Source organism: Rhea americana, unplaced genomic scaffold, assembly GCF_003343005.1.
Source record: "Rhea americana isolate MKP2758 unplaced genomic scaffold, rheAme1 scaffold_66, whole genome shotgun sequence".
Lineage (NCBI taxonomy): Eukaryota > Metazoa > Chordata > Aves > Rheiformes > Rheidae > Rhea > Rhea americana.
In genome coordinates, this window is record NW_028186823.1 from 2,492,956 (window position 1) to 2,507,792 (window position 14,837).

Here is a 14,837-nt window from a genome sequence, read left to right on the forward strand (position 1 = left end):
ACTAAAAAGAGTGAGCAATGTGCCTGGTTAGGCATGATGCTTGGGACAGTACTCCACTAGGGACACACTTTCTAAAATCTGAGTTAGCTGTCTTCTGGGGCATCGAGTAAGATTTGGACAATGTGTTCTTCTGCATGCTAAGTGGTTATCTGAACTCCTGATAGTCAGCAGGTAAAGGGAGTGGTTCATTAGGAAAGGATGAATTAGACAGCATAAGAGCTTGTTTTTCTCCACTGACAAATGTATAGTTTAGATGACTAGCTCAGAGATAGACRTATTATACATTGTGCAAGTCTAAAGTTAGGTGAGATGAATGCTACCCAACACAGATGAGCTTCATCCAAGAACAGAGTTTCTCAGTTCCCCTGGCTTCAGTTTCCAACATTAGATGTTCCTGCTTTCCATTTTCTTCTGAATTAGCATGTCAGCTTGTGGTGACCCATTAGTCATTGATGCCATTCTGCACCTTACCACTGAACCTAAGTTCAGTGCTGTGTATAGGCCCTTWTCTGGCTGCGGGTTTTCCCACTAAATTTCTTACTACTTTAGCACTGTTTCCTATCCAACTTAGTGGTATGTCTAATTCAGGACATCACTGAAAACTCATTGTCTGTTGAACTGCAGCCAGTTTGTCAGGTGTTACATTTGAGGACATACCATGTCTAGGAAGGATTTTTCTCAAACATGATGGAGTGTAAGCCTACAACCATCAAATCCCAGTTGTGGATTCCACTGAAAAATCCTAAATTGGCAGTTGAAAAAACATCACTGGTTTTAGACAAGTATTTTGTCMTGTCTTTTGGCAGTGACAATACGTGATACAAATGTTCACATTAATACTGATACTCTGTAAAGACACAATATTTTTCACTGTTAAAGCAGAACTCAGTCTTCCTCTTTTCTTTCTGATCATATCAAAGTTCAGTGTTTAATTGATATTGATAATGCACAAATTAGCAGTTTCCATTTTTACCTAAGAGAACTGTTTCTATGCTCTCTTTGCAAGCTTGTATAAACAAAGTAGTTTTGACTTTACATTTTTATCATCTAATGATGAAGACTTTTCTAACTGCTCCCTTCTGTTTCTCAAAAGCAGTAGCTTATGTACACTGGATGATTTTGTACATTAGCGTTCTGAAGGGGTTTTTTTTAATAATATCTAGGTTATATACAGCTTTTTCTGTTAAGTTCACTATTCCAAGAAGTTTTTGAACCTGTCCCTTGTTTTCCAACTGGATTAGCCAGGAAGTCTTGCTTACTGAAGTTCATCAGTACACTTTGTTAGCTTACCTCCTCTGTGATGACAGTACTTGAAATTCACATTTATGTATCCTTAACTTTATCTCAGTGATTTTGTCCTTTTCCAAAGCTAGATGCAAGCCCTGACCATACTATTCTACTTTTTTTACTCCTCAGAGATGTCTGTGTAGATTTTTGCATGGCACGTTGTCTGTGTAGATAGTAATCTTTGCTACTTGTTGTAGCTTTTAGTATAACATATTACGCATTAAACACAAAACGATAACTAAATCCAGATTACTTTATTATTGGGAGAAAGAAAGTCTTGTTTGAGATTTACAGTTGACATTACAGATTTAAAATAGCTATGCATCATTAATTGTYGATAACATTATTTTAATCTTCATTTGCATGCATCCAGACAATAGTACTAGCAAGAATATCATTACTCTGCAATATAAGCAGATCATTGTTTGACTAAGAACTTATAATTAAAATGGCTCCTTCTCAGAGAACAYGTTGAATAGAAGACTGCATCTAATCTCCAACTTTGCTTAGTAAAATACACTTACATAACCTGAAAGAGACAATTAGACATACTAAGAGTTGCCTGTATTACTGTGACTTAAACTCAGCTATTTGCYAACAGTTGGCTAAGGAACAGAATAGTGTTTACTCCTTTCAGCTCAGTTTTGTGCAAGTATCATCACACAAATTAATAATACCTTSGAAAAGGTAAACATTAAATTCTTATCATGAAAATAAAAAGCACTGCAGTATTTGAGCATCCTCTGSTTCCTGATACACAAAGAAAAAGGAACAAAGTCTCTTCTTAAAGCACTCCAAAGCATATTTAATATTTTAGTATATCATCCAAATTTGAATAATACATTTAAAAACATATGATATTACTGGTCAGCATTTTCTAATCGATGTTCATATTACAGAATATATTATTGTGATTAAAGTACAACTTTTTGCATATAGCATTAAGTGACAGGTATTTCCTTTTCTAGGACTACTATAAGATGCAAAAATCTGTACATCAAAGACAAGTACTGCACAATTTATTAAGTTTAGGCACAGAGCCACTTRGTGATAAATAAATTCCTTAATAAATACTTGGTTTTCTGTAGATTCAGGTAATRTTYTCTTATGGTTAGCATTTTTCATAGTTCGTAGACTTAAGTAGATATAAAAGAACACTTTTGAGAATCATAGTTTTTAAAAAATTAAAGCTACTTTGATTATATATTCCAAAAGAATAACCAAGGTACATTTGGCCCAGTTTCAAGGAGTAACAAACTTTCCTGTGGTACCTGGCCTCCAGGAATAAGCTGATGTGTTTGCACAAGAGAGGACCAATATAGACTTTAGAGAAGTAAACTAACACCTAGAAACTATACATGCTAAATGCTTTATGTTTATTTGTAATATCTTCAAGCACGTGTAATATCAAACATAAGCTTATTRGTGAATTTTTTATGTAACAAAATTTCTGCCATGTGTGCAAATGAGACACATTATGAGTGCAATAATCATTTGTATTTAAGTGTATTCAGTGTCTATTACAGTTTGGTAAAGTAATGATGAAATMTTGGTGAGTGTTTGAATTACAGCTATTATTTTAGATGCTTTCAGACAGCATCTGTTGTATTCAGGTATATTAGATTAGATTTTATTTACTTAYAAAGCAGAGAACATTCTTTTTAAATTATTAGCTAACCACAAAGCCTAATTTCACTGTGCAAAATATGCATTTTGTCCCCACTCTTAGTCCCATATCTTAATCCTAGTGAGCATAAAAAGATAAAGGCAGACCTGGCTGTTTCCCCGCAGCTTGGTGTTTGCTCATAAAATTTACTTCTCTTTGTAGTACATAGCAAGGTTGGTCAAAGTAATAGGACTCATTTCACTTAGCTTTAGATGTCTCCAGTGCAGGTCTATGTTTGTACTAGCCAGCCTCAGCTTTATTAGAGCAAGAAATAGGCATCTGTTAAGTGCGGCTTTTCATAGAACCATAAAATCAGTAAGGTTGGAAGGGACCTCTGGAGATCATCTAGTCCAGCCTCCCCACTCAGCAGGGTCACCTAGAGCATGGTAGACAGGGTTGCATCCAGGCGGGCCTTGAATATCTCCAGAGAAGGAGACTCCACAACCTCTCTGGGCAACCTGTGCCAGTGCTCTSTCACTCTCACAGGGAAGAAATTCCCCCTCACGGTCAGGCAGAACTTCCTGTGSTTCAGTTTCTGCCCAYTGCCTCTTGTCCTGTCACACAGGGCAACTGAAAAGAGTTTGTCCCTGTCTCCCTGACATCCTCCCTTCAGATACTTATACACATTGATAAGATCCCCCCCTTTTAGACCCGTGTTCACATCTGCGTGTGAAATTTTCAGCTTGTGCTGAGAGCTTAGATAGAACTACACATACCTGATAGAATACAGGTATATGTGATCCCGAAAATGCAGTATTGAGACTCTCTTGATAGTTAATAGAAAAAAACAGGAACTTCTGGAGAATGATTCATATGTTCCATTTTTAAATATCCACTTTAGGATCTGCTTCCTAAAAGTACCTGCTTCCTTCCACCACCGTAAAGAAGTCTCTGATCCCATTTCTCAGATGGGATATCTGCACTGCAGATGGGCACATTTCATAGATGAATCACTCCTTATTTTTGTTTCTTCACACATTGTTCCTGGAAAATCCAATTGCATTATTTTTCTGAAAGGTACAAAAGCTTCTGACCTACAAGAGGGGAGAAGAAAGTGCTTGATTTCAAGAACTAGATTCTATTTTCAGTTTCTATCTAGTCACTAGAGACAAACAGCACACCTCATCCTAAAGCAGACATCTAAAGTAGGTCAGATGAATTGTGCCCTAAAAATGCTTGTCTCTTTCCTTATCTATAAAGAGTTCCTTAGACAGCTAGCTTAGCAGTGGGACAGCTCAATGAGATTAATTCTACCCAGACTATTAAATGTTGGGATAATGAGTGTCTCACTATGCTCATTAATATCTCCTTACATCTTGCGTAAGCCAGTCTGTGCTGCTTTATATGCAGCTCAACACACAATTGTGCATTGACTGAAAACTACCGTAAGGACTGTGAGAAAAGACTAACAGAGAAGTGTATTGTGTGGAAGTTCTTTACCTAGAAGGCTACCAAATAATTTGTTTTCCATTAATACTGATGCTGGTGATCAAGGAGGAGTGCTAAGATATGAAACATGCTTGCAGATGATATGAAATTGGGCAGTAATGTGAATAGTGGATAGGCCAAAGAAATAAGTAGATAGATAGGCATGTACTCTACTGGCAATATACAGAAAAGAAGTAAACAAGGGACACATGGAAACACATGTAGGTTAATACATGTGGGAGGTAATAATCAAATGCAAAGAGAATCAGCTTGAAAAACTTCAGAATTAATAATGTAGAAAGAAATATAGGAAGAAAACAAATGGGAAGAAAAGTAGGACTTTGCAGAGCAGTCTGGCAGCAGAATAGGTTAATAGAAGCAAGATGAAGTCAGGAAGCAGTTAGATGACATCTTTTCTTTGTCACTGAAGTCGCATCCAAAATGTCACAAGATCACCGAAGGCAACTGGGAAGCGAAGGAAAGATGGGGAAACTGAGTTGTGAGGGAGATGAAAATATAGACAGCTTGGCACACTCACAGGTGAAGGGGACAGATGTTAGTAACTCATTCCAAGGTTGTTAACACCAAGAAAAGAGAAAAATTGAGTTAGAGTGATATTAAAAAAAGGTGGAGTGGAATGTGAGAGCCATAGTCTGGGGAATTCGACTGGCAGCCCAATTTTAGGGACTTCATGAAAACAAGACAGATTTGGCATTAGAAAGTGAATAGAGAAAAAAATCAAACATATCCTAATAAGGACACTGTTATAAATGTCGTCATGGTTTAAACTGCCACTTCTTTTAAAAATGCCTGATTTTTTCCCCTTCTAATTCATGTTTTTTGTAAACTTAGATTTCAGTGAAGGCTCTGCAACACAAGAGGTGTCCTGCTGTGGAGGAGGTGGATTCACATCCTCTAAGGCACAGGAGAGAATGAAACCATTTATTCCATATTTGAGAGGAAACTGTATTCATAAATGGGCAGAACTGATTACAAACACCTGCTTCCCAAGATTGTCTTTTGTTGTTGTTGTTGTTCTTTTTTAATATAGGGCTAACTCACCTTCTATTTTTGAAAGAAACAGTAGGAACAGCTAATTCTAAGCATATTTGGGGGCTTTGTCTGCTCAGTGGACTTGCCGCCTCAGATTTATGCAGCTCAAGCAGTAGGTGTGTAACCTTGGGATCTATCTAGTCCATAGGTTGTTGAGATGGGAGTGCTGGTTGTACTGCACTTTCAGTCTCTCTGGCCAGTGGTCTACAGTATTAGAGGTACTGAGGGAGAGAAGGTCTGCCACTGGCCATCCATTTTTCTCAAGGCTGGGTTTGGGTATTTGGCATGTACAGCAAATCTGGAAGTCTCAAGAGTGCTCTCATGTCCACTAGGACACTAGGATGCTGTGAAGGCCAAAAACTCAAGGGAGTTCAAAAGGGAATAAACTTACTTAGGTTGGACAGCTTTGTCACTAGGAATTAAACAGGGTGGTCTGTATACAACTAGTGGCTAATGAAGTCCTGAATCACTGACAACTTACCATGAGTAAGTAAATGGTGAATTAAGGGTTTAATGGTGAAGAATCCTCTCTGTATTGCCTTGTTTCCCTTTTTCCCATCTGCTCTTTCTCTTTTTCCCATCTGCTTCTGGCCCTGTTGAAGACCAGGATGCCAAGCTAAACAGACAGTTGGTCTGAGCCAGTGTAGAAATCCTTCTGTTCTCTTCTGCGGGGAATCCATCCCTAGATACATTGCTGTGAATTCCACTAGGAATTCCCATCTGGGCACCTAAATGTAGAGTGATACAGTAGAMGTTGTTGTAGACCTTAGTGCTCATGTGGGGAAAATCTAGTCCAATCCCCCAGCACTTTAAGGAATGAATAGACAGAAAGTGGACAAGGCACAACATCCTAACAAATAGATATCCCTAGATGTTGTAAATGCTGGAGATTAAATTAATTTTGAGGAATAACTGACTTAAAGTAAAAATAAAAAATGAGGCTGAGCTAAATACAGAAAATTTGGAGATACTTGGCTGTGGAACAGTTTCCCAAGGGAAATGTCCAAAAACTGTCACTTTACCATACTTAACGGTATTTGTGGGTATCCTAATTTGAAATCGCAGGGAATGGAGTATAGGGAACAATGCAGGAAGGCAAGAAGCTAAACTAGATAGCCCAGCATGCCTTTTAGGTTCATTCTGGAGAACACTGATCCACAGATCACTAAGAATTAAACCTTTACCACTTCTAAGTGCTCCAGTTTACAGGAAAGGCAATAATATTGCTTAAAAAAATTTGTCATTGTTGAACCGTTTCTGCAGTGATGTGACCATCTTTACTGTTATTAAAGAAATAATAATAGAGCCTCAATTTTTTTGTTCTTGACAGTCTTCCTATTCCATAAATGGCAATTTCCTTTAGGAATTTTAAGGTTAGCTGGGTAAGGTAGTAGTGAAATGAAACATAAGCCGGTTAAGGCTTGTTCTTTCCATTAGAGCAAATTTTCCTATGACATCGGTGGTGTATTTTTTGAAGCTGGCTCCAGCCTTGGCTCTAGGCGAAGAAAAGAAGTCATTTTATTGTCTGTTTTGGGACGTGGTTCATTATTGCACACATTTCCACAGTCCATTTTCTGATTTAGCTGGATAACGGTTACCTTAGAGTGGCTGGTAGGGTCTCCATCAATGGAGGAATGAGGTTGACAGTGGAAAAGCAGAAGAAAGCATTTGTAAAACTGAAAAAAAACACAAACAGTTCTAGACATACTGGCAAAGCAGGCAAAAATTCAGAGCATCTCTATAACAGTCTGGAGGAAAAGAAAGGTCTGATTTATTAACTTTGTACCTTTTTGGACAAATCATAATTATTTTTATTTTTTCGCTGTGAATCCATGTTTCTTGCTGCTTAAGATCCATGTTCACTTACATTTGTGGACTTTTCCTTTGGAACTGGTGTTCTTTGTTTTTCTAAGACCACTAGAATATAAAGCTGCAGAATAATCTAAAACATTTTCTGAACCTTTCACTTGTGATAAAAGATTTAATCATAGAAATAATTGGTTCTGAGCTACTTCACATATCAGGCAGGAAAACATCATTTTGATAATCTAATAATACACAGCAGGAAGAACATACGGTGCTTTTCATTAGTAAGCTGTTGGAATCTCTGTGTTCCCAATTTGCAAACTAAACTTCAGACAATGGCTTTGCTTAATTAAAGAACCAAAATAATTTTTATGTTAATTCATTTCRCTTGTGAGACTTACTCACAACACCTTTGATGCTTTATGATTCCAAAGCTCTTGTACAGCAAAAACAATTACTTCAGTTCTCATTTGTAAGTGCCAAGTGAACAGTAGTAACACAGCTGTCTCCTTCTCTGAGAGCTAACGGTTGCATTCAACAGATAGGAATACCAGTTGTGCAACAGGTGCTTCAATACATTTTATATAAATTCTGATTTTTTAAAGGAACCCTTCAAAAAATGTTTCCGAGGCTTACTCATCTCTGTTATTTTACTTGGCTATGTCAAACAGAAAAGACTCCCATAAACTGAGATTGATGGGAAAATGTTGCAGTTTGGATAGCAGTGGCAATCAGTATCACATATTAGTCCTTTTGAAAATGTGCAAACTCAACAGTAAGATTTCTCTCATTTTCAAAGCTATAAGGACCCTTTGTTAGTGCAGGTTTACTATCCTGCCTCAAGAAAACAAATTTTGCATAAGTCCACCTGTCTTCCTCCTGTATCTGTCATTGAGTTSGGATAAGCAGAATAACAGCATCCTATGGTTGCAGGAGACCTTTGGTTAACTTTAAACAGCAAATGAATTTATATTTGGCCATTCTGAGCTGGTATTGACAATGCTGATAATAATCTGTCATTGGCATGTGGCACTAAAACATGGATGGGCATTTTGCAGGCTCCTCTTTGCTGTGTAGCAAGTGGTCAAGGGCTTTYCCTAGCGGCAGAGTTCCCCTAACAGAGAATTCACCTTCCTCAGCCTCTCTTCATGAGATTCTTTGCCAGCTGCTCAGAGGGCATGGACTTTTACACCCACAAAACACGGTTGATTCTTCTCCTATATGTCTGTCTGCACGTATGTAAGCTGTCATCTTGGCAATGTTTTCCTATGTGGAGAGAAACTAGTGGATCGAAGAAGTGGAGTAGGTTCAATTCCAGACTGAGAAAAAGCAGTATTATGATAAGGGCAGAGTGTTCAAGGAGTTCAGCAAWACTGTACTCCAGTCAGTGATCTCAGTCAACCATCCAGAAGGCAAAGGAAGAAATGTTAGGTGGTACTGGCCCACCTTTCTATTCTTGTTTCTCCTAGTCCTGATGTACAAAAAAGGGAAATCAGTCAGATTCTTCATATCCTTGAAACTAAATGTGCGTGTAAATATTTACAAGAAACGAATATCTGAAAGCACAGAGAAGGATAAAAAGGGCATACCTTTTTCTACCATCTGTACGTGGCAGGTCAGAATTTAGCTGTGGAAATGTTAAAAATACCAAGAAAGGCAGAAATACCAAGAAAAGCTCCCCACAAAAAAAACCCCAACAACAACAAAAAAAACAGTTCTGTGTGTAATTGTTCTGTACTCTTCAAGTGAACTTAAAGACCTTGTCTGTCTTGCTAARTAACTTCAAGAGTCAATAATATACAAACAAGGGATGTGTTACAGAAAGCAGCTTCCTCGCTTGGAAGGTTGGGGAGGTTGATGATGGTATGCCAGGCATTCACAGGCTTCTCATTCTTTCCTTATGCTCAGTGTCCTACCCTGTTTTAGCTCTGCAAGGGATGGCAGTGACAAGTGAAAGCTGCCCTACCAAAATGGAGACCTCACRTAATGATTTTATGTAAGCATGAAGTAATCCGTAGGGTGTACAACACATGGATGAAAGCAAGGAAGAAAAACCAGATTGGATGATTGCAGGAGAAATGCTRGGAGGAAGGTGAAATCTAGGGTTCATTTTTGTTCTCACTTTCTGCTCCAGGTATCCTCATCATGATGTCCATGTGTAACGAAGTGCACGTGTATGAATACATCCCTTCAGTCCGACAGACCGACCTATGTCACTACCATGAACTCTACTACGATGCAGCGTGTACCTTAGGGGCCTACCATCCACTGCTCTATGAGAAGCTGTTGGTTCAGAGGATGAACAAAGGTTTGCAGGATGATTTGTATCGGAAAGGGAAAGTCATTTTGCCAGGGTTCAAGTCTGTCAAGTGCCCCGAACGGAATAATTTCCCACATTTGTAGAAGATAATCTTTCGGAAACAATGTGCAATAAGGTACTACTGTTGTACTATAAACAAGAAGAGAATACTTGAAAAATGTATCTTAGACCAATCTAGTCTTGAGTCTATAAATTGTAAGTAAGTAGCAGGCATAAGAAATACTTCTTTTCTGAGCCTGAGTATTTATTACTGCTTTGCAAATAGTTAAAGAAAAAAAAGCTTAGCTCATGAAGGGTGCAAAGGACATAATTAGGCAGAAATATAATGTATTGTTGTGGGTGTGATTGTCAGAATTTGTCAGTGGTCTCTTATGCCACATGTGCTAGATTGTAACTTTTCTTTAATGAACTTATTTAACTGTTAAATCTGGCATTGTGAACAGCCTGTATTGTTCACATACAGAGCTGCCAGTTGAACAATGCAGCATTTCTCGTGGCTCCATGGGATTTTCACACTCTCTAAGAATGAAGTAATCACTACTCTGAGCTATGCATTCATCGATTAGGGTAGACTAATTCTCATTCATCCACAGGCTCAATTATAGGCCTCTAGCAATATAAGGGGCCTTACGGTGGCTACGAAGTCAATGCAAGTGGAGATTGCTGTACACACAGCTAAACCGTTTAAATGACTGAACATATCTTTGATGTCAGATCCCCATTCTGACACCYTGTGAGGCAGAGGGAGAAGAGAAATTTCCCCTTTCTTCAGAAAGCAAAAAACATTCTGAACCCAGCCAGGAAAAATAATTCTCCCAGGGAGGCCTATCCAGAGGGTGTAAGCAAGACTGAATTGATGCCTTAGGATGCCTCTCCCCAGTCTGCACAGATACAGAATAGCCACCCAAAGAACACCAGGGGAGGCTGTGTAGCTCGCACACCTCACGCTGAAAGCAAACCTAGATGGAGCTCACCTTTTTAGAGCAAAGATAGCATTCAAGTTCACAGGCATCATTTGTTAGGTATTTTGTTGTGATTCAGATCAAACTCACTTGTTCACAAGCTCCTGCTTTTAAGAAAGCATAGGGAGTTTTCTGACAAAGAGGATATCAGCATTTTTTTTATTTCACATTTGAAAGACTATACCCCAGAGAAACTGTAATGCCAACAAAAAATGACTGTGACTTGCATATGGAGATAATCTGCTATTTTCCTTCRTAACATACAATGAAGATGATAGTCTTTAAGGCCCTTCTAAATAAACACATGGATATTAATGCATTTAAAACATTATTTTCCACATTAATGTTCTCTTTTTTTAACAGCACTGTGCCCTGAGATACTGTACCCTTTTCTTAGGGTAGGTTCAGGAGAAAGGTTTATGTATGTAAAAGCACAGCTATATCCAACCCCAGTCCATTCACTAAAAGGCAGATAGCGTAAAAAGGCACTGAAAACAGTAGCARAGTGGAAAGTATTTTTCGTGTTTGGTCTTAAGCAACAGAAAGGCAATCGGAGAACGCAAATGCAATATTAATGACTATTTCCTCTCCAATAATAATGTAAATATGATCACAGAATCCATCTCCTCTTACTCTGCTTTTATGATTTGATGATTTTCCTTCCTCAAGAGCAAAGAATGTATTTCCTACATACAGTTTAGCCTTTGTTTTCCATCTGGTCATTTTATTTGGGTTTTGTGATCCTCTAGGGTTCCTCTAATTGACAGAAAGTATGTCCAGATGATCTAAACATTGTACTTCTGTGTTGTATGGACAGTAATGTCCATAAATCATTTTGGTGCATATCAAAKTGAATAGGTTTTATTCACATTAGCCTTAGCCTCTGGATGTATTACATACTGACTTTTAATATACAGCAGCAACTTTTACTCTTAAAAGTTAACACTCATTTAATCTTGTGGAGAATAGGTAACCTAAATAGAACTGATAATCTATTTTTTCCATGTATTTGGTTCCCTGTTTGCAAAACATGAAGTCTGAACAAACTATCAAACACATCTCTCGTTCTTATATGCTAGGTTAGCTACTATATGCTTGTAAAGGAAAGGAGTTAATTAGCGTTCTAGGTAATTAAATATGCTAGCTAATGAATATGCTGCTTTTCCATACGCAGGAATTTCTCAAGTTCTGAAAAAGATCACATCACTTTTGACTGATCTTCAACCACTAACCTTAAACTGTGATTTCAACAAAGAAAAATACCAACTGCATTACTCAGTTATCCACAGTAGGATTATGCTTTATTACTCTATCAGTAGTTTGTTGGCAAAGTCCATATAGCTGTTGTACAGAGTAATGCAAATTCTAAAAGTTTCACGTAACAAATGCTAAGCATACTTACTTGATACATCATTTAAATAACAGTGCAAAATCAGGTCTGGCATGTCAGAAAATAGATGATACTTTTAGTCTATTTGACTGCACATGCCAAGCCTTCAGCAGAAATTTTTTCTTTGTCCATATGCCCTGACTTTTTCACCTTTGAACATACTAGGCAACTAATTCCGTGAGAATTTGGTGTGTATCTGCCCAGCTGTGTTCTAATTTGTAAGGCAGTCAGCATCCCTTCCACAAGTCAAAAGTCAATGTGGGTGCCATCACCTTAGGAGAYGCCTGTGCTACAAGCTCTTGCTTGCTCACAGAGGAAGACGACTAACCTGTGATGTCCATCCTCTTGAAAAAAAGCAGGCACCCTTAGAGTGGCTTCTGAACACTGGTTTCCACTGTGATAGTTCACTGGTCTGTCTGCTSAAACATCTTATGATTGCTTAAAAGAGTTTACTCCTCCTGCCTCATCTTGTCCATACAAGTGTACCTGATTTGCTCACCTCCACCTTGTGCAAGGCAGCAAGGGGCAGAAGTAAAGGGGGAACATAAAGGACTCTAAAGAGGTGCTGAGACCACCAGCTTGCACATTCTGTSGTTTTGGCATTGGTGGCTTTTATAGGAGACTACCAAGTATTTTTGCATTTGTGTGCATTTCTTCTGCCCTGTGAAGACAGAGATCTTTACAAAGGATCAKCTTCAGTCAATTTAAAACAGTGATTTAGCACTGAATTGAACACTGAATCTGCGTATCTTTTAATAATAGTAACTTATGAGAGTTTTGTTTTTACATACATACATATATTAAATGCAGCTAATGTGAAAGGAAACGCATTTTCCTATCCAGATCTTGGGGGTTTTGGAAAATAGATAAAATCATGGCTTTGCAGCTGTCCTGCATGGCTATCACACAGTAAGAGAGGGCAATGCCAGCATAGACGAGATCTGCACAAACATGGCTCTGCATATGTCATCAGCGAAGCAAATACCAGCGCTGGTTGACACCTTGGGTACCGTTCACATTTGTTACAATGCTGCAGGCTTTAAATTTAGTGGGGGGGGGGTTACTGATAAATAGGAATAAATTGCCTTCAAAAGCTAGAGAGCCTCATTTTGTGCCCTGGTACTGTGAACAGCAGTTGCACTTGATTAAAACAAAATAGAAACACAGCAGCAGCTTAAGTAAATGTGCTGAATTTATGTTGAATTGCATTATGCTGTTTTTTCCACTGTGAATTCTGTAGCTTTTCTGACTTGTGGTGCTCTGTTATTTTTKCATTCAGCCTTCGGATGGTTAAATCAAGGTACTCTTCTGTTTATTAAAGACAAACAATGAAGAGATTTTGTCTCATTTGGAGCCAAAGTCTTCATCCTAGAAAAGGTTATTTCATTGTTCCATTCATTTGTGGTTCTAAAGCTTACCTGGGCATAACCTCACGGTCAGGCAGTCCCTCAATGGACTATACTACTAAGTGTTCTTTCTTCTCCTTACCGTGCTGGTGAAACTCTGATAAAGTCAGGGAAGTTACAATGATACAAAAAGTATGTACCTTTAGAGAAAGACATACGATTTACATCCTCTGACTGATCTACACTCAAWCTGCACAAATTTACCTAAATCATTGCATGTCTTTGGTTAGGACACTTTCCTTGGTGACATCCGAATTTTGTACTGCTGTAGACCTCTTGCCAAACTCATCAAAACCAAAACAATTTTTTCCTGAATGAAGACAAGTGTCTACACTAAATAGTTGCATAGATTGAACTCAATCATTTTAGAGATGGATTGAAATAAATAGGAATTCAAAACACATGCAGACTAATCCAATTCATAGTGATATTTTTTTTCATTTCCTTCTACGTTAGTTCTTAAGGATAGGAAATGCCATTTGGACAGTAACACCGAGGCACAGTGAAATGAGTATTAGATGCATTGATTGCAAAAATAAATGGCTAGCATTTCTCTGTTTGTGTTCTCTAAAGTTCATGGGTATTGAACAAAAGGAATTGTTTTTTGAAGTAGGTCTTTCAGAAGACTGTCATTAGAAAACATCTAAAATTTTCCTGAGAGCTATCCTCTCACACACAAGGAAGATATCTGATTTAACTGTTTGAACTTTAAAGTAGCCCATGTCTGGGCCTACCTGCATCATTAAATAGCTTTTGACACTGCAAATTTTGTCTGTCTGGCTTAGTGATCAGGTTCAATGTTTTGTTCTTGAAATAAAAGTTGTGTGTAAAAGCCTTACATTTATCCATAACATCCCATCACTCTTACGATATGTAGTCATAGAACTATTCAAATATAGACTGTGTACTTTTTTAATAGCTTTGAGAATTTTTTTGTATGATGATTTTTTTAAATGAATGTGTACTCTAATAACAAAGCTTGAGATTTTACAAGAGTCACATTTTTAAGCAGTGTTTGTATACATTTTAACACTTTTTATATTTTCTATTATGATTTTGTATATTTTTATGTATGCACAGTGTACAGATTTTTTCCTGTAAATAAAACATTTGTTTTCATTTGTTTAGGAGTTCTGGTCWTTTTGTATGGGCTTGAGTGGATGGCACTGAACTGCAGACAGCATGAAACAGGGAAGGTGACTGTCAGTTCTGCCCACAATTGTAASAAAATCTCAAATCAAAATGGACAGCTAGGCTGACAAGTAGCTTTCACAGTAAACCACAAAAAAACACCTGAAAATTGTAAAGTCAGTTTTATTCTAAAATGAGCATGTCTACCCAATTARGAGCTCTAGGTTTCCCTTGGGAGAATATATTATGCTGCTATAGTTACAGCAGTCAATTTCTTGGGACACTTAAGCCTTCTAAGGGCTTCACCTCATGCTCTGATGACTTCAAGCTGTACTCGAAAAACTGGTGAAATTCAACAGAATGGCACTGTCACTCGTTCAGAAAGTCT

General features: G+C 37.9%; 2 protein-coding genes across 4 annotated transcripts in view; one reads left to right on the forward strand and one right to left on the reverse strand.

Annotated features, from left to right (window-relative positions):
• Positions 1 to 14,441, forward strand: part of ST6GAL2 (ST6 beta-galactoside alpha-2,6-sialyltransferase 2) — a 52,877-nt gene extending 38,436 nt beyond the window's left edge. For 2 of the 3 annotated variants that reach the window (XM_085320849.1, XM_085320847.1), the window contains exon 6: positions 9,375 to 14,441. In XM_085320849.1, the coding sequence (XP_085176975.1) occupies positions 9,375 to 9,643 (269 nt within the window). In that variant the 3' untranslated portion in view covers positions 9,644 to 14,441. Of the gene's footprint in view, positions 1 to 5,233; positions 5,490 to 9,374 lie in introns of those variants that run through there. The other variant, XM_085320848.1, reaches the window with a different exon arrangement.
• The window catches only part of LOC146586721 (pinopsin-like), an 85,558-nt gene continuing 77,534 nt past the window's right edge, over positions 6,814 to 14,837 (reverse strand). Inside the window, exon 4 of the mRNA XM_085320851.1 lies at positions 6,814 to 7,110. Coding sequence (XP_085176977.1) covers positions 6,883 to 7,110 — 228 coding nt within the window. The 3' untranslated portion in view covers positions 6,814 to 6,882. The remainder of the gene's footprint in view (positions 7,111 to 14,837) is intronic.